Raw genomic sequence first — 21,338 nt, 5'->3', positions numbered from 1 at the left:
AGTAGGTTATAGCGTTACATTAATGAATGATCGGAGACTCCGCTGCTTCCCAAAGCCTGCAGACTGCAACGCACAGGCTGCGGCCGCTCCCCTGCTCGGAGGGCTTTTTGGAGGAAGGCAGCACGTGCCCTTGCTGCCCACACCGGGCTGCTGCCTGGCCACCAAGACAATAAGGCTCTGAAGCGTCTGAAATTTATGAAAATGGCAGCTGGCTGGCAGCTGGGGCGGACGCAGAGGCACCTCACCGGCACGGCTGCCAGGGCGCCCGGCCCTGCTCCTCCCACTGAAGACCACGCTCACAGCTCAAGAGAAGCAGCTGCAGGAAGGTGCATCTCCGAGCTTCCTCAAGTGCCTATGAACAAAATGCTTGGCACCTACAGGTTTAAAACTCATTGATTTTTTTGCAAGGAGGGAGAGCTATTTGAGTCAACGGCGATGCTGGGAGCGCTGAGCCTCCCCACACATGGTTCCCAACGGCCACGGGGGAGGTGAGGCTATCATCTACATTAAATGCGCTTCCTTACTTTTTACAGCTATACTACAGTTCATAAAATGCTTACTATAAAGTTTATTAATGCTCTTCCTTCCACATAGAGTATCATTGCTGAAGACGAACGCTCCAAAGCACTAGCAAGTATAAAGAGGAGAAAAGAAATTATACACCTGCATTTTGCTGTAATAATTACAGATACTCCATCTACCATTTACAAGTGGACAGAACAGCTTTCAGACACAGTCGCAGCCAAAATGACCTTTGCTTTCAGCCAGGTATAATACACATCTGCAGGTCAAAACAATTCTCTGTAAGCTTCAGTTATGATTTCTATATACACCGAAATTGCATATTGTTTGAGAAGTGATGAGAAGAAGTGAAATTACTCAGGAGATAATGGCTAAGCTGAACAAATGTAGCTGCACTAGCCACAATTCCTAAGAAAAAAATGCTAGTGATCATAAATACTGTGGTGCACCATGCTAAAACCCAAGTCTGTTTTGCCGAGACAAAATCAAAGCAAGCAGAGAATCCCCTGCAGAATACTTTGCTTCTCCAATGTTCACTTTCACTTCCTCTGGGTATTTTTATCATTAAAACCCCCTTAGTACTGACTTGAAACAGATTGCTGGGACAGTTCAAGCACGATGAGTCCAATCACAAGCTTGCACAGTCTATCAAAAACATGCTCTTAAGGGTGTGGAGAAAAAACTGCTGCTGATGATTTCATCTTCTGGTGGACATCCGCCCGGTGTGAGGCAACCCAACGCTGCTTCGAGCCAGGATGAGATACCTCCCAAGCAAGCCTTGCTGTTGAAAGTTAACGAAGCATCAGTTAACTTTTACCCAGAACAGATGGGATATGCACCTCAGCTGCTGGACGCTCCTCTGACGGTTCCTCAGCAGAGCCCCATTATCGCTCCTTTCATCAGCATTCTTTGAGAAAATACATCTAAAACTGTGTTTTAAGGTTGCTCCATGTGGCTGGTACGGAGGAGAGCTGTAACACCTTCTTCAGGCTTTGGGAGCGGTGGGCACAGCCCCACCGCTATGGGGAAACTTCCAACATTGCCCCAACATCTGCAATAGCACAGGTCGCAGAAAAGGCAAAAAAAGTGGGTTTAAAATGAAATTTTACCTCCAGCATTTTCCCTTAATCTAGGAACTGATGCGAATTTGAGCAGTAGAAAAATCCAAAAGGAAGTGAGTAAGAGTCGGGGAGACTAAAAAGGGGCTGATACTGCAGATTTTGCTATTTCAGAAGTTTCAGGGAACTGTGGAAGTAGCATTTCCCATGAATCACCGCTGTATCATCACTGCCCACACAGGTACTCACTCCCAGCAGCCAGGCTCCTCACAGCAGGAGGGGTGTTTGACCTGGCCTCCGGTTTTAGCCCACCGCAGCACAAGGTGGGCTTGTTGAAGACCTTCCACAAACACCTGCAATCTGAGATAACAGACTCCCCATCTACGCTGGGACATTCCTCTGCGACCCAGCTGCATCGGAATCTCCAGACTGGCCACTTTCCACCACACGCAGGGACTATTTTTAATTACATGTCACTTATCTTCCCAGAGAAACATCCTGTGAGTGCTTAACGCAAGAGCCAAGGAACCCTGCTGCGTACTCTGCCTTCGCCTCTGGTTTGCACTTTCTCCTACACACGTACAATAACTTTTACACCGAGGCTGAATGGGATCGTTTTGTACAGATTCCTCCTGCTGCCTAACAAGCCTCAATAAGATGGGCAGAAAGAGATTGAGACTTTCCTGACTTGCCTGTTGAAGTACAGAGAGGTGTAATCAGGTCTTGTACCAACCTGAGCAGCAACTCTCTAGCCTCCAGAAGACACGGGCTACGGATGGCTTCTAACAGCAGGGAGCTTGAGCTCCCTCGCCCCATCCTGTCCCTGCAGCACCCCTGAGCACCCCAGCAGGGTCCACAGGTGCCCACGCAGGGCTGGAGAGCAAGGCTTTACCCACAGCGGTGGGCACACCACAGCCTCCCTCCTCCTCCCACGGCAGAGCGTCAGCCTACAGATGAAGCCAATGCACAGATACATGCGGCTGGCAGCAGGGAACGATGCAACCAGTGTCCCTGGGAAGCCAAAGAGGGTGAGCAGCTGGAGCAAAGCTTGGCATGGGAGATGCAGCGAGGCAGACCACAGCAGCGTGAAGGAGCGCTCACTCTGACCCTGGGCACCGAGATCAGCTGCCAGGTGGCAAGCCAAGGCTCCCAGCCCGTCCACCGCAGAGGGACAAAGTCTTCCCCTGGTCACTCAGCCCAGGAACAAGACCCAGCTCTCAGTCAGCTTCGCTGATGGCTCCGGTCCCTCCTGGGACTGCAGGAGGAGCATGGCTCCAGCATGGGCACGGAACTGAAGAGCCCATCAGCAGCAGGACGCAATTACTGGGCACAAGCCTGTTGATGTGAGCAGGGAACCCACGGCACAGGGCACCCGAGCCCTCTGCCAGCAACTAGCCCTTGGGCGAGCACGTGTCTCCTGCGGGATGGCAGCACGATACCCAACAGCCCTGCGCAGAGAGAAGAGATGCTTACAGAGAGGCTGTGGCAGAGCTGAGACGAGGACACCCCCGGAGCCCTTGCTCCAACTATGAAGCAGCACTTTCCACTCCTCACTGCACACAGCCGCTTCGCGGAGCGCCTGTGGTTATTTACGGAGCCTGCTTCTCATGGGTGACTCAGCACCGCGATCCAACAGATCCCAGCCAAGAGCCCGCAACGCCATGGAGCGGGGCACCTCGGCAGGGACTGTCCCACAGCAGCGCCCAGTGAGCTGCACGGGCCCCGGCACAGCCACCAGAGACCAGGGACAGCTGGGTCACGTCTGGTCCTGAAGCTTATGAAATGCATCAATGAACTGCTGCCTACCATCAGCTAAATATGGTGGCACTGTAATGTCACACCACATGTCCCAGCTTCTTCCGTAATCCTTGGGGATTTAAGGTAAATTCAACTGACTGCAACGCTCCCTCCTCCATGCACCTCCGCCTCACACCCCAGAAAGGAAGGTCTCCACACACACAGAGTTTTTCCAGATCTGGCAAAATTAACTGGATAAATTAATGAAAAGCATTCACAAATCTGCAGCAAGCACTTTCATCCCTGATTTTCCATTAACACCTCCGATATCCACGGAGCTGCCCTGGCTGCGTGACTCGGAGCAGGACGCAGCACAGATGTGCACAGCCCTGACTGCAGTTCCCTCTCCTCCCAATTTTCTCATCTTTTCATCCACCCCCACCCTTGGGCATCTTCTGTTTGAACAGGTTCCTTGTAGCCCTTGATGGCAGTGCTCTAGTTACATAAAAAAAAACCAAACAAAACCCACACGTAAAAGACATAAATAAGGACAGCTAGTTTTTGACTGAGCATGTGCAGATGAGGCTATTCAAGAGTAATCAGGAAGGTGGTGGGAGAAATGGACTGGCCAAATCAGACTGGCACTGGCAATAATTCGAAGCTTGGAGCTGAAGAGCATCCATGCATCCTTCCTCCCTGCCCATGATTCCCCAAACTCTGTACTTACAAGCTCTATGGGACGCCAAGCAGGGATGTTCAAGGATTTCAGCCAAGAACAGTTTCAGGCCAGTAACCTTAAAGGCTTCTGAACAAGCTTGTACAGCTCCTCAAAGATCAAATGGAAAACAAGTCTTGGAATAGGAGCGGACGAAGGTCCCCCTCTTCCAGCATCAGTTAAGTGTCTGTCAGCACCCAAAACCTGGGCTGCTTCATTAGGATCCTACAGCAAGCATCCTTCTCAGCCACCGGTCCAGGGTTCCCTGCCTGCTCTCCTCCCACCCACGGGCTTTGACAGGCGCAAGAACAAGGATATGACCCAGCATTTTCTCCAACAGACATGGGCTGCCATCTTTGCATGAAACTTATTGCCAATGGGTAGGAAGAGACGCTGCCCTAAACCAGAAGCGATGGGTCTGACTTTCAGCTGTCCTCAGCACCCACATCTCCGGCTGAAGGCAGCAGCAAAGGCAGGGGCTTGGGCACCAGCGGGCTGTGGAGGAGGAGGAACTCCCTTATCCATTCTGTCAGCTACTTGACAGCCCGGCCCGCTCCCCTCCCCAGTTTTCGCTGGCATTTTAGAGGACCACAGCTTCAGCGGTGCCCAGAGGCACCGTTGAGAACAAGGAGACGTGCAAGGACAGTCCTTGCCACAAACAGCTGAGAGCCTACTGCTACCTTGCATGCCCCAATAATTAGGGCACAAAACAAGTCCTAATCACTTTTGGAAAATGAAAGCTGAGGACACCCTGTACCGTCTTGCCTTACACATACCGACACGCCGTCTTTTGCAAGCAGAAAACCAGAAAGGTTGGGAGCAGACATTACTGAACTGGGTTGCAGCAGGCCTGGACCAAAGAGGGGTCCACAGAGCTGGCCTGATGACTGCCTGGTCCCCATGCACACCCACCTGGGCTCCGTTTGGAGCGGGTTTTATGCTTGCCCCAAGAGCTTGCATTTGTGCCTGCTGGCTGTGAGTGCACTTTCGGAGAGCAGGGGATAGCTGTTATACCACAATTTGGGCACATTTTGGACCAGGATGTGGCTCCCTGGAAGGACCAGAGGATTAAACACAGCAGAATCGAGTCCAGCCAAACCGTGGTTGTTATGCCAGATGCTCATCAAAGTCTCTCTAAAAGGATGTGGGTTAAGCAACGCAGCCAAAGAGTGGACCTCATTTTTTCTACTCAAGGCTAAAGAATGTGAATTTGAGAAGAGCCATCTGAATCTAGTCACCCTTCAGAGCTATGATTTTAGCAGGGAATAAACTCGCAACTCCTCAGCGAGCAGCCGTGGGGGCTTGGACTCTGCAGCATCCCACAGGACAGGCAGCAGGGCCAGTGCTAGGACTGTGTCTGACTGCAGCCCCTTGCCCTCCCCGTTCATACATACGGCATGGAAGAAAATACCCTGGCAAGGCAGCAACATAGGCCGGTGCAAGCAGCTCTGCCCTGACCCATCCTTCCCAGCCCTGCCTGGAAAGGGGACGTGCCCATTATGCTAAACATTACATTTGAACTGCTCTAATTTAGGCAAGAACCAAAACAGCTCCAGGCAACAGCTGGAATCCAAAGGCTGCCAGAGAGGGTGCAGCACTGAACACTGCTCCTGGTTTACAGAGGCCATTTCACCCACCAGATGCCAAGCTCCACTGTTAAAGGGACCAATGTTCTGCCTCCCAGAGACTGCGGACAGGGAAGAAGAGATGAAAGAACAAAGAACTTCAGATGGCAGATTACTCACCCTCCGCCACTCGGCTGTTAGGTCATCTTAGAAACAATCAGACCAGGCAAAGTCATTACTGCAATATTTGTGTATTAGCATTTATCTGCTACATTTATCTTCTACATAATACCTCCATAAAACCACATACAAAGGGCCCATCAGATTGTCAACGATTGTATTTGTTTACAAGGCAGCACGGGAAGTACTGGAGATAGATAGAGAATGTGCTCTTGACACCGATATTGCCCCTGCTGGCACTCGGCAGCAGTATCTTGAAGCTGGAGCTGCAGCAGCAACAGCGAGGCATCAAAGAGAGCAGGATCAGGCCTGTGACAACAGGCAGGACAGCTGGGAAGAGCCCGTTGGATTTGGTCCTGCTTCGTGCATCATCAGTACAGTTAACAGCTAAATTGCATTTCCAGATTCAACGTGGCCGGTTCTGATGCAGCAAGCAGAAATAATACCGTGCGAGCTAGCGACGGCCGGCTGAGAACCGGGCAGGAGGGCAGAGAGCAAGTGTAACACAGAAAAGGAGCCAGACTGAGAAAAAACATTGCTGGAAAATGGGTGATGGGGCCCCAAGAAGCCATGTTCATAGTGCCAATCTTTGGGCCGCAACTATGCGTTTAATACAGTTAGTTTTCTTCATTTGTCACCCCGGGTAATCAAGCATCACATCCTGTGAGTCACTGGCAAATGATGGCTTCATCCTGCACCCCCACCCCCTTTTTTTGTTTGTTCTAAAGAAAATGGCCCCATTTCATGCTTATAGCCACAGAAGTATCAGACTGGTTGGGTCTCAGAAAATTTTTTAGTCCTTAAAACACAGTAACAGCCCTGATCACACTGCTGTGCCTGTTTTTAAAAGGTGACCTTCCCGAGCTAGCATGGCCATGGCGGCAGCTGCAGGGACTGGGAGCTGCGCACAAGGGCCAGAAAGGCCGGACGGGCATGGCAGCACTCAGTTTTTACATGGAAATTGCAAACTTGAGAGCTGGTGTCAGCAGCTCTTTCAGCCGGGACACCTCCTGGCTCGGAGCAGGGACCCATCAGCTGGAGACTTGTTTAGAGAAACTCCAGAAGACATTAACCAGCTCCCTCAGAGCAATGAGAACTAACGAGGTTCTTCAGGACACTTGTGCTCTCTAAAAATCTTGCATACACCAATCCCTTCCCTCCCTTTTTGTGCCTATTTCTCTCACTCTCCCCTTTTCCAGGGTTTTGAGACAACATATTTTATGCACAGTAAGCCTGATCCCAGCCTACTGAGATGACTGCAAGGAGTACATCGCTTTTGAAGTTACTCCCAAGGGTAAGGACAGCTAAACTGGATTAAAAGAATAAAGTCATTTTGATTTTGCACTTAAAAGATAGGTAAATTTGCTTGCTCACTAGAAAGTGTTGGGAAAGGTTCACGGCCCCCACCAAGCTGCGAACAACCAGAGCACCTCCTGCTCCTCGAGAGGCGGCACGATGGCATCAGGCCCAGACGACGTCTGCGGCAGGGGCGAGGGCAGCGCCGCCTCGCCCCCTCGCACGCCAGCATCCAGAGAGGGACTCGGGAACAAGCGTTTGCAGTCTGCAATCATAAATAATGTGAACCAGAAAAATATCTACCAAAGAACGAGTGAAAAAACACAGTACACAGTATCGGAATCGAACCCTGCCAGCCAACGCTGAAAGACCAAAGGGGTTTTCTTTGTCAGGGGTACCTCTACAGCTAGTAAAAATAAGCACATTAATAAGTAAGTATTTTCGTATAACCTGGAAACACTCCTGATCAATATGTGGCTTGCTACCACAGAGGTTTTTTTTTCCTTCCACCCAGCAGAAACTCATGACAAAGGAAAGCACATCTCATTTATGAACTTAGCTATAAATACTTTTGCTAACTGCCATTTAGGAATTTCATTTCCTGCTTGAGCAAGTCCTGTTGAAAGAGGCAATTACCAAATTTGTTTCTAGTTATAGAAATAGATGTTTGTTGCTGCCCACATCTGTTTCGACAGACAAATTGCCAGTCGCGGACGCTCCGAGGAGAGCAAGTGCTCCATCCGAGGAGGGCTCTGCCACCTCTCCAGAAAGCTAACAGCAATTACAGGGATTGGGTTTCCAATTCCAGCTTCATTTGAGCCCTGTCTCCCGCTGCAATGGAGCTGCCTCGCACCGACGGCACCTGCGGCTTCACAGCCAGCCGCAGCCGCCTGCGCCGCATCACCCGGTGCACGCCACCGACGGCTGCCAGCAGCGCCGTAGCCTGCTCCCTCCTCCCGCCGCTGGAGACGCTAAGTAATGTGCATTTCATTAGTCACCAGGCCCATCAAAACAAGGCAACTTAAATTCTGCAGGTCACGAGGATCCGGTACGCTGCATCTGTTGTGCGCACCGAAAGGAAGGCAACAGCAAAACATTCTCCTTGCCTGCTACGCGGCGAGACGGCACAGGCTATCCTGCTCTGTCTGAGACATCCCACTGCGAAACAGCCAGCGGTGACAGCCAGCGGTGACAGCGTGTGGGTGCGCAGATAAGAGGTTTACGGCTGTCAACAGCATGGACCACAGCCTCTCCCGGCTGAATGCTGTATATACTGGGTTTTACTGAGCCTCCCCCCCGGCGTCCTCCCTTTCCACTTCCCTCCACCCTTGGCTGTCCTCTAGAAAGTTTCCATTTCCACTTACTCCTGGGAAAACCATTCATCAGCCGATTCCCAACAGGCTCGGCCATGGCCCCGGCCAGAGCCGGCTGCGGCTCAGGTGCCGCAGTGCCAGGCAAGTCCTGCGGGACCAGCGCTTGCACAGGGGCACAGGGACAAGCAGCAGCCCCGTGCCTCCCTGCCACGAGCACAACACCCATCAGCGCGCGCCCAGCGCCCAGCGCCCAGCGCGGGGATGCGGCAGAGGCACAGAGAAGCCACAAAACACCACAAGCTGTGGCCGGGAAACCTCTGCTCCTCTGGCATTTTTCCTGCATGAATCAGCGTGGCTCCCCCCATGCGGTCTCGCTGATCAACCCAGCATTCGGGAGCAGTGCCGGGGACCCCGCCGTGCCCCCGTCCCGAGCCCGCGGCACTGGGGGCTCCGGGACACGCACCCCTGGGCAGCGGTGCCACACGGGCTGCCCCGACGAGCAGCTCGCAGACGGGTGTCGAAACACAGATTGAGCAAGTTGGCCAAAGCCACACGGGTCATGACAGGGCTGTAACTGCAACCGGATTTCCTCAGCCCTGCCCAGGGCCATTCAGCAGGACACCTCTCCCTTCTCTGCCTCTTCTTAAGCGCCGTTATCGTCTGTATCGTTCTGCAGCTTTTGCTTACAAAAGGAATGACCTTTCACAAGGTAAGTCACTCCCACGGAACAAGGACAATCTTAAGTTACAGACATAATTATGCATTGCAGAAAAAAAAAATATGCAAAACGCATGCAAATACCCAGACACGCACACTGTGCTCGGTCACTGCAATATTCAAGTTCAGTTCTTGAAGTTCTTGAACTGGTTTGAACACCACCAGATGGGAGGGAATGCATGTGCATTTCAGAGACGTGGAAAAAAAAAAAAAATTATATTTACATATATACACACGCACCAGAGTGAATGGGGGAGGCGAGTTAAAATGCACTGAATCTGATAAAATTAAAGGTAATAAATTTACTTCCACCTCAGCTGTATCAGCAGCCTGAGCAAGATTTTACTTCCTACAGCAGATACGCTGGAAGGTCCCTATTTTGCTGTGGCATTGTGCATTCTGAGTTTTTAAGCAGGCACAAAAAGAGAAGCTGTTCTCCCGTGCAGCACCCAGCAGCACTTGCTCAGTAGAGACGGTTTTCGGAGCCAAGAGCCGGGCTGGGTTCCCATGGCCTCCCCTCGCCCGGCCGTGGCGGGACGAGCCGCCCCATCCCCTGGCACACCTGCGTCCCTCCTGCCTGCCCCATTGCCCCCAGCGCCCCGTCCCGTCCCCACGCAGCCCCCAGACTGGTGACACGGGGCGGCGGCGGAGAGCCGGCCCGCGAGGTCAGCCCCCACAAAAGCTTCTGGGGGCGGCTGGAGGGAAGAGGCCGCGGGGGCGAGGAGCCCCCCGGCTCGCCCATCCCTTCCGCAGGGGCGACTTCTAGCCCGGCTTTTCAAGCCGCCGCCGCAGGCCACCGGCCACCTGCCCGCGGGGACGCGGACGCTCGGGTGGGCGCCCGCCCCGGGAGGAGAGCGGCAGCTGCCCTCGCGCCGGGCGACGTCGGGAGGATGGGGAAGGGGGGAAGAGCACGGAGGGGAGGATTATCCATGGACACAGCTTGTCCCCTTTTCACTGCATTTAACAATAAAGCGGTAGCCATAGCAACGGGGTTAATTAATGCATCCGATTTGCATAACTAAAACTCTGAACCCATTCAAACCTTGCTGATATTTTCATTCTTAAACCTGGCCCGCAAGGCTGCGGTCTTATGGCAAGGGGAACCCAAACAAACACAGCCCCACACACGCATCGCTGTACTGGCGGAGATGCAGGTACCCGCAGGACGCCGCGCGGAAACGAACGGCGCACGAAGCCATCCCTGCGCTGTGGCTTCTGCGGCGTGACCTGCCGGCGGGGCTCCAAGAGCCATTTGCTCCACATACCTTTATTCCCCCAGAAAGCACCAGCGTTTGCAAATAAGCATGCGGAAAAGAACAGAAAAATGGGGACTGAAGTGCCCTTCAAAAAAAAAAAAACGGGGGAAAAAAGTGATTTTCAGAGATGGAGGGAGTAAGGCACATTCCAAGACAGAGGGGGTAAGGAGATAGGCAATGTAAAGGTTTCAGACTATCATATAACCAGAGGGGGAAATGTCTTCTCACCACAAACATGCATCTGCATGATGTCTAGACAGTCATAAAAAGGGCAATTAAAGTACTGCAGGCTGCAGTAAGCTAATGTCTCCTCTCCCAGTCTAAACAGTTGAAACATACTGTACTAACTTTGAAAAAAAAAATATATAGGATTGAGAGAGAAAGACAAGTTTGTAAGGAAAAATGTTTTGAAATTCAGTTTTAAATAAGCCAGTAAATTAATTCAACCTTGTCAAATCTTTGCCTTATAACATATCAAATATTCCGCCTGCGTCCTGTCTAGACTGCGATAACAAAGGGCATTTAAAGCCCTGCAAGATGCGCTGACAGAGTAGCCATTTAAAGATGCAGTATTGCTTTCTCCATCTAAAACGATTTGTCAGATAGAGTTAAAATGAAAATGATAAGTAATCACTCTGGTTCACAACCATTTCAAAAGAAAAAAACCACAAAAACCCCACAGCTCATAGATATAAATCCCACTAAAATCATTCCAATGTATCACTCCAGTGGGATTTGTTTGGCCTTTTTTTTTTTTTAAATGGCATTTGCTTTTTTTCTTTTTTATTTTGTTAATCTGAGATGTCACTAGCTTTCTGCAGCACATGCGTTTCTAAATAGGAGTGTATTAAGTTTGAAAAAGCCAGCTCCAAGTATTAATTGATTCATTGATACAAAATGATGACTTGCAGAGAGACACTATTACAACTTCAAGGGTTAACATTGAAAAGGAATTTTAGTTTATTTTTTTGCTTTTAAGTAAATAAAAAAATCTCACATGATAGAAACTGGCCAGTCTCCACCACTGACACAGTTCAGCCTGGGCAGTCACTGTCCTCAGGAGAACAAGAGAGAAAGAAAAGTTAAAGCAAACTATGCGTGTGCATAGCATGTTTTTTTGCTGAGAAAGGACAGTTTTCTGGAACAAGCAAAACCCAGTAAAACCCAGTCTAACACAAGAAACATTCTCCTCCCTTCCTGAGCTTTATCACCTGTTGGAAAACCAAAAAGTCCAAAAAAATACGCAAGCAAAACAGCTGATCTGGCTTAGCAGGATGGCTAACGCCGCCCACGATGGAGCAAGCGCCCCGCAGGCCTTGGACGACCCCACAGGCAGCCCCCTTCACCGCGCGCAAGGCTGGCTTTCACACTGCTCTGTCGGGACATGGCACGACCGGACGCCCCGGCGAGGGAGGGGGCCCGGGGCGTGCCCAGCCCCGGTCCAGCCCCACCACTCCATCGCTCCCAGGGGGGCCATGGCGAGGAGTCGCCCTGGAAGCTCAAACCGTGCTGACTGAAGTTCCTCTCTGCTCCTCGCCCTGTAGCATCCCACCACCACCTCTTCGCACCTCCCTCTGTCTCCCCACCCTTGTTTCTTAATTATTATTTTAATAAGACTGTTTCCAACTTCACCGTTCATTCCGCAATAGCCCAAGGGCTACAACTGTTCATTAGACAGAATTTCTGCTTTAATTGCAGTGACACAGATGTATAGGTTATCTGGAAGAAATTACTAAAATGAGCAGTAAGGAATGGGGCCGGATGCTTTTCTCCCCTTATAGAGAGTTTAATTTAACATTATTTCCCCCCCATGCCCCATACAAGCAGCATCATTCGGTGCACTGCAGGTTCGCAGAGGAATTAACCTCAAATTGCTCCGGCTGCCACGGTGCTTACAGGTCGCTCTGCTCCCCACGCTGCACTAGGATTTCTGCAGGGGCAAAAAGCGCAGGTTTGCATCCAGGGGCAGGAGCGGGTGGCTGACGCCCTGCCCGGCTGACGCGGCCCCGCCGGCGGGGTGGCCCAGGTGCCCCCCGTGGCTCCCAGGCAGCACAAGTCGGTGACATTCACCTGAGAGCGGAGTATCCGAGACCACCGATGAAGCCTTGGGGAAGAAGTTCAAGCCTTGACCCGGCTGTAACTTGTGGGTTTTGCCCTAAGGATAAAACAAGGTCCCCAGTGAACGCTCGGCTGCAGCCAGCCTGCGCGCCCGTATTGTCACAGCTTTCAGTGACCCCTCGCCACGGCGGGGAAGCGCCAAACCCCGGCGGGGCAGGGGGCAATGCCACCGCTGCCCAGGAGCTTGCGCCCATCCCGGCACCAGCGCTGCGGGTGCCAGAACCGGGGTGGGAAACAGGCTCCCTCCGTCCCGCCTCGCCCTCTGCAGAGGTAAATCGCCAGACGCAGAAAAATGTCATCGCTTCTGCTCAACAGCGTCCAGGCTTCGAACCCGCCACAGCTGTGCAGCTGTCAAATCAGCCATGGAGTTTACATGAACTTCCTCTGCAATTCATGTTGGCGAGAGCCAGACACTTAATAGCCTTGGATTCACGGAGAAAGAGCTGCCAGTGTTATTTCTATTTAAAACCTCTATTTGAGCTTCATGCACTCATTCTTCACACATAATACACATGCACATACACACAAAATGCGGAAGTGAGCCAGATCCAGAAGCATTTCACTTCACCAAGAACACTGCCTAGTAGCAATTTCAGGTTTTGGCTCACTGTTATTATTTAATAGATTTTAATTCAATAATAAAAAGTGTGACCCTGCCAATTTTTTGTTATGTCTTCTTGCCAGGAAGGGGGGGAAGAAACCATGCAAGAAACTTGCTACCAACTTATTTATCAAATGGCTCCCTGCCCCTTACCTCCCACCCCCAGGCAAGGGGCTGCAGCACGAAGGGAAGGCACCCCCAGGCCAGGCGAAGGCTGAAGCTGCAGGAGCACTCAGCCAGCCAGGGCGGGCTGGGGCGGGGGAACGAGCAGGTGTACACCGGGGGTTCAAGTCCCATCTCTGCATATGCCTAAAAGCCATTAAAATGCCTCCTTCAGCAAAACCGATCTTCGATTTAAAGGGGAGGGGGAAATTTCACAAATGCTGCATGTCAAAAAAAGTCTGCATTAAGGGAAAAAAACCTTTCCTTTGTTGCTAGGGGACTTATTTGCTTTGCATCTGCTGAAAACCTTTAAAATTCCACCATTGTATTTTAACAAAACCCCGAGACCGAAGCATCTCATGTACTAAAAATCAAGAGACAGAGCACATCAGTTCCTTCCTCCATTTGTAAGTACTTTGCTCGGGCCTGACTTCGTTTTGTATCTTGGTCCTCGATGCTTTTTGGCAGTTTGCTCTAGACTTACTGGCAAGGGCTAAAAGGTTTCTATTTAGCTGGTGTCAGCTGAGCATCTGTGCCTGCAAGAACTGGAGTGGGGGTGATCCCGACTGCATTTCAAAAGCACATTTCTTTTTGGGAGCTGCCGCAATAATTTTAAATCTAAGTGTGTTTGGGTAGCGGGGTGACTCCCTCCGGAGGGGTCCCTGCTGCAGTCCTGAATGGAGCACCCGATTCCGGGAAGGATTCCTGAGCAGCAGAGGGAAAAGGAACTGGGAACGCTCCCTAACCTGTGACCCCGCTAACAAAAGGCAGGGAGAGCGTCTAGACCTCCAGTCTGACGGCAAGTGAAGGCGAGCATTGTGCTGCCGGCACGCAGGGCTGCCTCAGACAAGGCAGGCACGCACGCGCTGCGGGACGGGAGCAGCGATGCAAACCCCAGCTGCAGCCATCGACAGGCATCGCCCCCAAAACACGCCGGGTGACGGAGCCCACCCCTCCTCACCGGCACAGGGCTCGGCAGTGACCTTCAGACGCCGCCCCGCGCAGGTGAAGGAGCTCACTGCATTTCCAGCCCCTCTGGCCCTGGGCTTCCCTTTGCCTCCAGGTGTTTCGCACACCCCACCTTCACACTCCCAATCGCAACCATCCCGCATTCCTGCTCTGCGCAGATCACCAACAGGGGGGAGCAAAAAAACCCCATGCTTCCTTCCATGAAGCCTTTATTTTCTGCTTTCCCTGTCTATCTCAGTTAAAAGGAGACAAACCAAGACATTCCCTCTCCGCCAAGCCTAGAGATCAGCTCAACCTTCAGAAAAGCTGAAGCGAGACCCAGCTCTACCACGTATTTCTTGTGTGACCCTGGACAATCCCCTTGGCTTCCTGGTGTTGTAGGTCCGCACATATAAAAATACAAATACCCTAAATAAATGCTAGAGCTAATGCCAGGTTACTGCCAGGGAACTGCACGAAGAGAAAACAAAAGACCTATTAAAAGCCCTCCTTCATCTCTGCCAGAAAGAAAACACTATTACACAGTACTTAAAAAGATGCATTAAAGGAGAGTGAGTAGCCAGCGGTTTAAGGACGCCCCGGCAGAGCAGCGAGGGGAAGCGCTCCCGGCCAGCCGCCCCCCACGCGCCCTCAGGACAAGGTTTTCCGCAGGGTGCTCCCACGCCCCGACCATGCCCTTGGCCGTGCCCCGACCATGCCCTTGGCCGTGCCACCGCAGGCAGCGGGAGCAGCACCTGCCCCGAGCGCTCCTGGCAGACAGCGGGGCTGGTCCTGCACCAAAATGCCCCAACCTGCAGATCAGAACTTTTGGCAACACAAAAATCATTCATTTCACTCTTCCCAAAGGAAAGACAACTACCTCTTAGAAACCAGGTTTTCTGCCAGAAGACATGCTCCAACCCAGCTGTACAGACGGTGAAACCAGAGGGACCCACATGCACAGAGGTGGTGGCACTGGTGCAGTACCAGCCCGGGCACCAGCAGTACTCCACATGGAACCTGCAACCCTGGGTGCAGCCAGCAGCCACTTCAGCCAGCTGCAGGGGACCCTCCATCCTCCTGCCACCCCCAGGCTGGACCTTTGGAGTTATAGCCTGAAGCCAAGCAAAAAACAACCCCAGCAGCTGAGACAGTTTATATAGCCATTAAAAGCCCACTCCCTTCTGATGAGAGGTGAAATGCTAACAGCTGATGTTAAATATGCTGAATTCAGAGCAAGAGTAGTTTTATTATCCTGGTAGCCACCTGAAGTCAACCCTTCACCAACACACCCTACCACATCCATACCTTTCTACCTGAAAAAAAGGTGAGGGACAGGGAGTTTCTTCTCCCCCTGCCTCCATCACTTCCTACCCCATTTCCAAAACATCATCCCTCCTGCAGCAACTCCTTCCCCAGGTGCTCCAGGGCCCCGGGGCCACCCAGGCACCAGCACTGCCTGCAGAGCGGGGAGCTGCAGCAGGATGCTGCGTGGTGGCACCGGGGCGAGATGCCACGTGTCCGCAGTCTCAGCAAGGTCCAGCCCAAACTTCCTCGCAGCTTGGCACCTACCATGGCAGCAGCTCATCTTCTGACAACTGCGTGTGATTTATTTTTGGTACACATGCACAGGGAGATGGAGCGATCCTACACTGGGATTTTATCAGCAGTATGCAGCTATGGAAACAAACCCATTTAGACTAATATAACAAAATGCCCAAACCCACAACAATAAACTAAAGAATGATGCACATGGGTATTTTCACAGGGGAGCGTTGCAGTGAATGCAGAGCGTGACCCAGCTTCTGGGAAACAGGGGAGGTCTGTGTGTCCACTTGGACAGAATTCACTCAAATCTCTAAGAAATCAGTAGACCACGCATTTTCACCTAGTTACATATTTTGCCTTGTGACTTTTGTTTTGTGCAAACCCTCCACCCTGCCCTTTGATTTTAAAGAGTTCAAGGACTGCATCTCTTCCTACATCAGATGAGTGGCTGCTTGGTGAGGGCATCTCCTCTCCACCCTCCGTCCCCATTCCCAGCCACCCTCTGTGAGAAGCAGGAGAGCCAACACAAAACCCAGCAGAAACTGCAGCACTCCTCTGTGCTCCCCGTGGGGAGGACGGCAGCGCCTGGCTGTGCCCCGGTGCACAGCTCTGGGCAGAGGCCACGGCTCAGCCGAACTGATCTGCTCTCAGCAGGCAAGAGAGGTCCACAAGTCATTTACAGAAATTCAAGAGTCTGGCATCCACACCGGAGACATCCAGGAGTTACCAGGAAGGCGGTGGAACAGTTTAAAAACCCAAGAAAAAAAAAACCCAATGACAGGTAAACCCCCCTTGAGTCATTCTCAGGTGGTGCTCCCTGCCCACGGTTTGTGTTTTGACGCCCCATGTGCAGGGCTTTAGCCCAGGCGGCAAAGGGATGGGCACGGGCATCTCTCCCCAGGGGTCCTGGCTCTGCGGTGCTCCGGAAGGAAGCGGGTTGGAGGTGGCGACGTCTGGCACCGCTGGCCCAGGCTGTAGCTGCAGACAAGGACCCAGACAACAAAGGCGAGGCAAAAAGCCATGCGATAGCTGCAGCCATGTCTGGCAGACCTTGGCTTTCAGAAGCCCAGGGAGACTTTCTGGGCATGCACCAATGTCTGCAAATACAGCTCCTCGCTGGGCACACAATTAAGCTAGCAGCAAGATCGATGAAGTGTCCTACACCATACTCCAAATAGTATCTCTGTAGTAAGATTAAAACCCCCCAAAGGGTACAAGAATGTGGCAAAGGAGCAAGCAACTGGAGACTGTGGGGAACAACTCTACAACAGCAACAACAAAAATATTTAATTTTCTGCTATTCATATTCTAAGAAAACCGCATGTTTTCACTTGCATCTTTGCCTCCCTCCCTGAGGCACAAACACACACAAAATGGCACAGGGAAGACCAGGGAAAGCAGGATGAGCAGCACAGCTAGAACACGTCCCTGCTCAGACGCTTTCCTAAATCACAGGACAAGAACATGGGTGCAAGTTTTACAACAGCTGAGCAACAGCAAACACCTTTTGCTGGAGTGAAAACACCCCCCAAGCTACACTGCTCAGAGCAGCGTGACACTGGGGCTCCCTCTACCCACCCAGCTTATCGGCTGAAATCTGTTGTTTAAGGCATTTATATAAAATAAATATAAATAAATCATTGACTGCGGCAGGACAGCTTCCCTATGGACTGGCACGAGTGCCCCAGCACTGGGGCTGCATCTGCCCTGCATGCACCGGCTGCTCCCGGCCTCGGGCTCCTGCTGCTCCCCTGCCTGACGCCTGCCCCACGGTAACGCTGCTGATGGCACTGCTGGTGTCTTACAGCTTTTTTGCATAAGCAAGGACTATTTTGCCGTGCAACCAAATTTTGCCATCAGGATCAGAATAAAACAACTGAAATAATTCTTTTTTGTCTTATTTTAGATTTTGACTTTTACAAATAGATGCTTGATGAAAGCCTAATGAATGATTTTCAGGTATTATAAACACATTAAAGATCTGAGCGTGGTTATAAGCCAAGGTCATGAGCTCTATTGACTTCCCAGGCTCTATAACAATTGATTAGCTATTTATTAAAATCATTTATTCACCTCTTGTTAACACTTTATTTAGTCGGTTCTTCCCCAGAAGGCTTGGGACACCACATTTGAGCAGACACGCCTTACTTTTGAGGTACTCTCATAAACTCAATTCTAAACTGAGAGAGAGACCCATAATTGTTACAACAATGTCTTTTTAAACCAGCAAAGGCTCTTTTGCAAACAGGTTCAGCTCAAATTCAGCAGCCTGGTTCAACAGGGCTCCTGACGCCTGGTTTTGTCTGTCCTGAACGTGGCCAACTCCTGCCACATTCAACAGGAGTCCGACGTGCCATGCCAAAAAGATTGACGTTGTCAAACCTCTTTCACAAACTACAGGGGGTTTTTCCTCTATGTGATGCTGCTCATTAGTTTGCCAGAGTAACAGCAAATGGAAGAGTACTCACGCTTAAAAAGACATTCAGCTTTTGAAGATGTTTCTACACTGAACAACAGAAGAAAATATCCCATCCAGGATTACCAAAGTGCAGCCAGCTATTGACAGACAGAAGATACCAGGTTTGCACAATCAGCCTCTGAAGACAGGGCTGCATCCCCCTCTGCACCCCAAACCGCAGGTACTGCTGCTCTGCAAGGTAACGTACCACCCGTTTCACCAAGCCAGGAACCGGGGTGTTTACAGTACAGCAGCCGCAATCATGCAATCAGCCTTCGTAATTAGATCTTGGCAACTCTTGAAATACTTCACTTACCCAGTTTACCTGGAAAGGTGCGACCTAAACATTCAGTGCCTGGAGACATTTGAAAAAAAAACAGAAAGCATCCGTCAGTGATGGGAGCCACCTCCGACCGGCTGCAACACACACCCCAGCTCCCCTCCTGGGGACTCGTTCTCGAAGAGCCCACCCTGTAGCCAACCATGGTTGACCTCTGCGCCCGAGCCCACCGCCTCCGCGGCAGCCACGAGTACCAAAAGCCCTACAAGCCGGGTCTCGCCGCTCCCCGTAACGACCCCACATGCTTTTCCCGCACCAGCAGTTGCAGCACGAGGTCCCGTTCCTCTCCAGCCATGCCACTGCACGGGCTTCCCCAGGACCGCTCTCCTCCAGCACTTGCGGCCAACTCGCCTGGCGACAAGCTGAAGCCTTACGAAGGTTTGCGAAGTTTGTGGGATCACTCAGCCCACCGCAGAGACCTTCCCGCCATGTCCAACAGTGCCAGACCGCCTGTCCGCGGCCCTGGGCAGCGCCGTGCGCTTCAAGGTGCCGGTGGGCTGCGTGCCGTGCTGTTTCCTCTGCAAACGCACGGAGCTGAGCCCCGCGCACTGCTGAGCCCTGCTGAAAGGCCAGGGTTTCCTGACACCCCATCCCCAGCGCGGGGCACAGGCTGTGGGGTGCTGGAGAGGAAGACCCACAGCAAAATCTTACACAAAACCCCAGATGCAATGCCCAGCAGATGTATTTTCAAGCGAGGAACAAAGCAGCAAAAAGTTTGGAATAAAAGACAACGCGTGACTTCCCTCTCGCCTGTCAGCGAGCAGTGTGTTCCTATCCGCAAAACTGATGGATGACGGGACGCAGATCCCCCCCGACCCCACCAGCACGACCCAGGCACCTCACAAGCTGCAAGCCGCTGCAGCGGGGCGAGCGCTCCGCAGTCCCGCAGGGCATTTCACCAGGGAAAACCGGCGCACGGCACTTTTTTTATGAAGCCCATAAGAACTATCACTGATAATGGTTAATTGATCCTAATTAGCTCTGCCACTGTCTGATGCCGAAGGAGTCCTACTGGCCTGTAAAAGCAGCCTTTAACCCACGAGCGAGGGAGGCTCCCAGCCGCCCCGCGCCGAGGCTGCTGCACCTCGAGCGCTCCCGCACCGCCCGCCACGACGGCTGCAGGTACCCGTGCAGGAGAGCAGGCTGGGAGGTTCGAGGGGTTATATTAACACATCGTTCCTCCCGAATAAAGCTGTAAAAAGTTACTTGCCTTGCACCTCAGAGGACAGAGATAAGTAACTTTTTTCACCCCAGGAAAAGCTTAAGGGTCAGAGAGTCGCTGTAAATTACTGCAGCAGCTAAATCACTCGGGATCTGCAGGCTCGGAGTCAGCTCACTGATTTTAAGTCAGGCTGATTTAGAGGAACGAGTTCAGACGTATCGCAAATCAATGCTTCGCGCGCAGGAAGCATTCAGAAGCGACCGTGCGTTCGCACGGCGGCGCGGCTCGGGCAGCCGAGAGCCTCCGCGTGCCCGCACGCTGCGGCCGCCCCGCTGGCAGCGGCGCCGACATGGATGGGGATGGGAAAGGAAAGAAAGGAATTCTGCCGAGCCAAACGCCAATGTGCGGCAACGAGCTGGGACCTCCTCCTCGCTCCGCCACAGCCAGCTCGCTGCACAGAGCCCGGAAAGGGGTGGGAGGCCGAGGGAAAAGGAGAGGCTGGGAATAACTGGAGACCCAAAAGGGGCGGGAAGCAAAAAAGGGCTGGGAGGCCAAGGGAAAGGAAGAGGTTGAGAAAAAGTGAAAGCCAAAAGGGGTGGGAGGCCCAAAATGGGTAGGGGGGCCAAAAGAGGTGGGGGCCAAAAAAAATGTCAGGGACCAAGGGAAAAGTAGAGGCTGCCAAATAGCAGAGGCAGAAAAGGGGTGGGAGGCTGAAATGGGGTGGGGGGCCAAAGGAAAAACAGAGGTTGAGGAAAAGTGGATGCTGAAAATAGGTGGGAGGACAAAATGGTGTGCGAGGCCCTAAAGGGGTGAGAGGCCAAAAAGGGGAGGAAGGCCAAAGGAAAAGGAGGAGCTAAGAAAAAGGGGAGGCCAAAAAAACGGGTGGGAGGCCAAAAGAAAAGCCCAAGAGAAAAAGGGGTGGGAGGCTGAAGGGAAGTAGAAGCTGAGAAAAAGTGGAGGCCAAAAAGGAGTGGGGGGCCAAAAAGGGGTGGGGGGCCAAAAAGGGGTGGGGGGCCAAAAAGGGGTGGGGGGCCAAAAAGGGGTGGGGGGACCAGAAAGGGGTGGGAGGCCAAGGAAAAGTTAGAGGTTGAGAAGAAGAGCCTCCATTCCTGCAGCTGGCCAGATCAGGATCAGCTGTTCTCCGGTTAAATTTCCAAAAGGGTAGAAAGCAAAGCTCTCCCCCAGACCCTGCTCCACAGCACCGGCAATGCCCCCGCCGGTGCTCGGCGCGGCGCGGCGCACACCCCAGGCCAGACACGCTGCGCGCACGCGGGCACGTCGCCCCATCGCAGGGTGGCTCGCCCAGGATGCTTTGGCAATGGCCTGGGATGTGTGGGAGAAGTGAGTCTGAACCCTCTGAAGTCGGGCGGAATTTTAGGACGCTGCTTCTCGCCTCTCTCCCAGCTCGCCTGGCTCTCACGTGCTCACATTCGGCCTTTTGGTTCAGCCACGCATTTTGCCAACTTTTTACATGCAAATGAGAATTCGCACTTAAAGTCAGTGCTTTAAACTTGACCAGAGCCACCCTCAGCTCTCTTCCCTTCCTCCATATATGCATAACTTTTTTTTTTTTTTTTTTTTTTAATGCAATCAGCAGCAGGGAAGAGATACAGGAGTGGCTGAGCAGTCGGCACATATTCCC

General features: G+C 52.2%; 1 protein-coding gene across 3 annotated transcripts in view; it reads right to left on the bottom strand.

The window, feature by feature from the left end:
• PMEPA1 (prostate transmembrane protein, androgen induced 1) overlaps window positions 1-21,338 on the bottom strand; it is a 47,465-nt gene that overhangs the window by 12,069 nt on the left and 14,058 nt on the right. The window contains exon 2 of one of the 3 annotated variants that reach the window (XM_075721252.1): window positions 3,256-3,266. The exons of 1 other annotated variant lie outside the window; for it this stretch is intronic. In XM_075721252.1, the coding sequence (XP_075577367.1) occupies window positions 3,256-3,266 (11 nt within the window). Of the gene's footprint in view, window positions 1-3,255; window positions 3,267-18,510; window positions 18,550-21,338 lie in introns of all 3 variants that reach the window. One more of the 3 variants, XM_075721250.1, reaches the window with a different exon arrangement.

Source organism: Pelecanus crispus, chromosome 14, assembly GCF_030463565.1.
Source record: "Pelecanus crispus isolate bPelCri1 chromosome 14, bPelCri1.pri, whole genome shotgun sequence".
In the NCBI taxonomy this organism is placed as follows: domain Eukaryota; kingdom Metazoa; phylum Chordata; class Aves; order Pelecaniformes; family Pelecanidae; genus Pelecanus; species Pelecanus crispus.
Note: the sequence above shows the minus strand (reverse complement) of the source record. Positions and strands in the feature narration are given on the sequence as shown.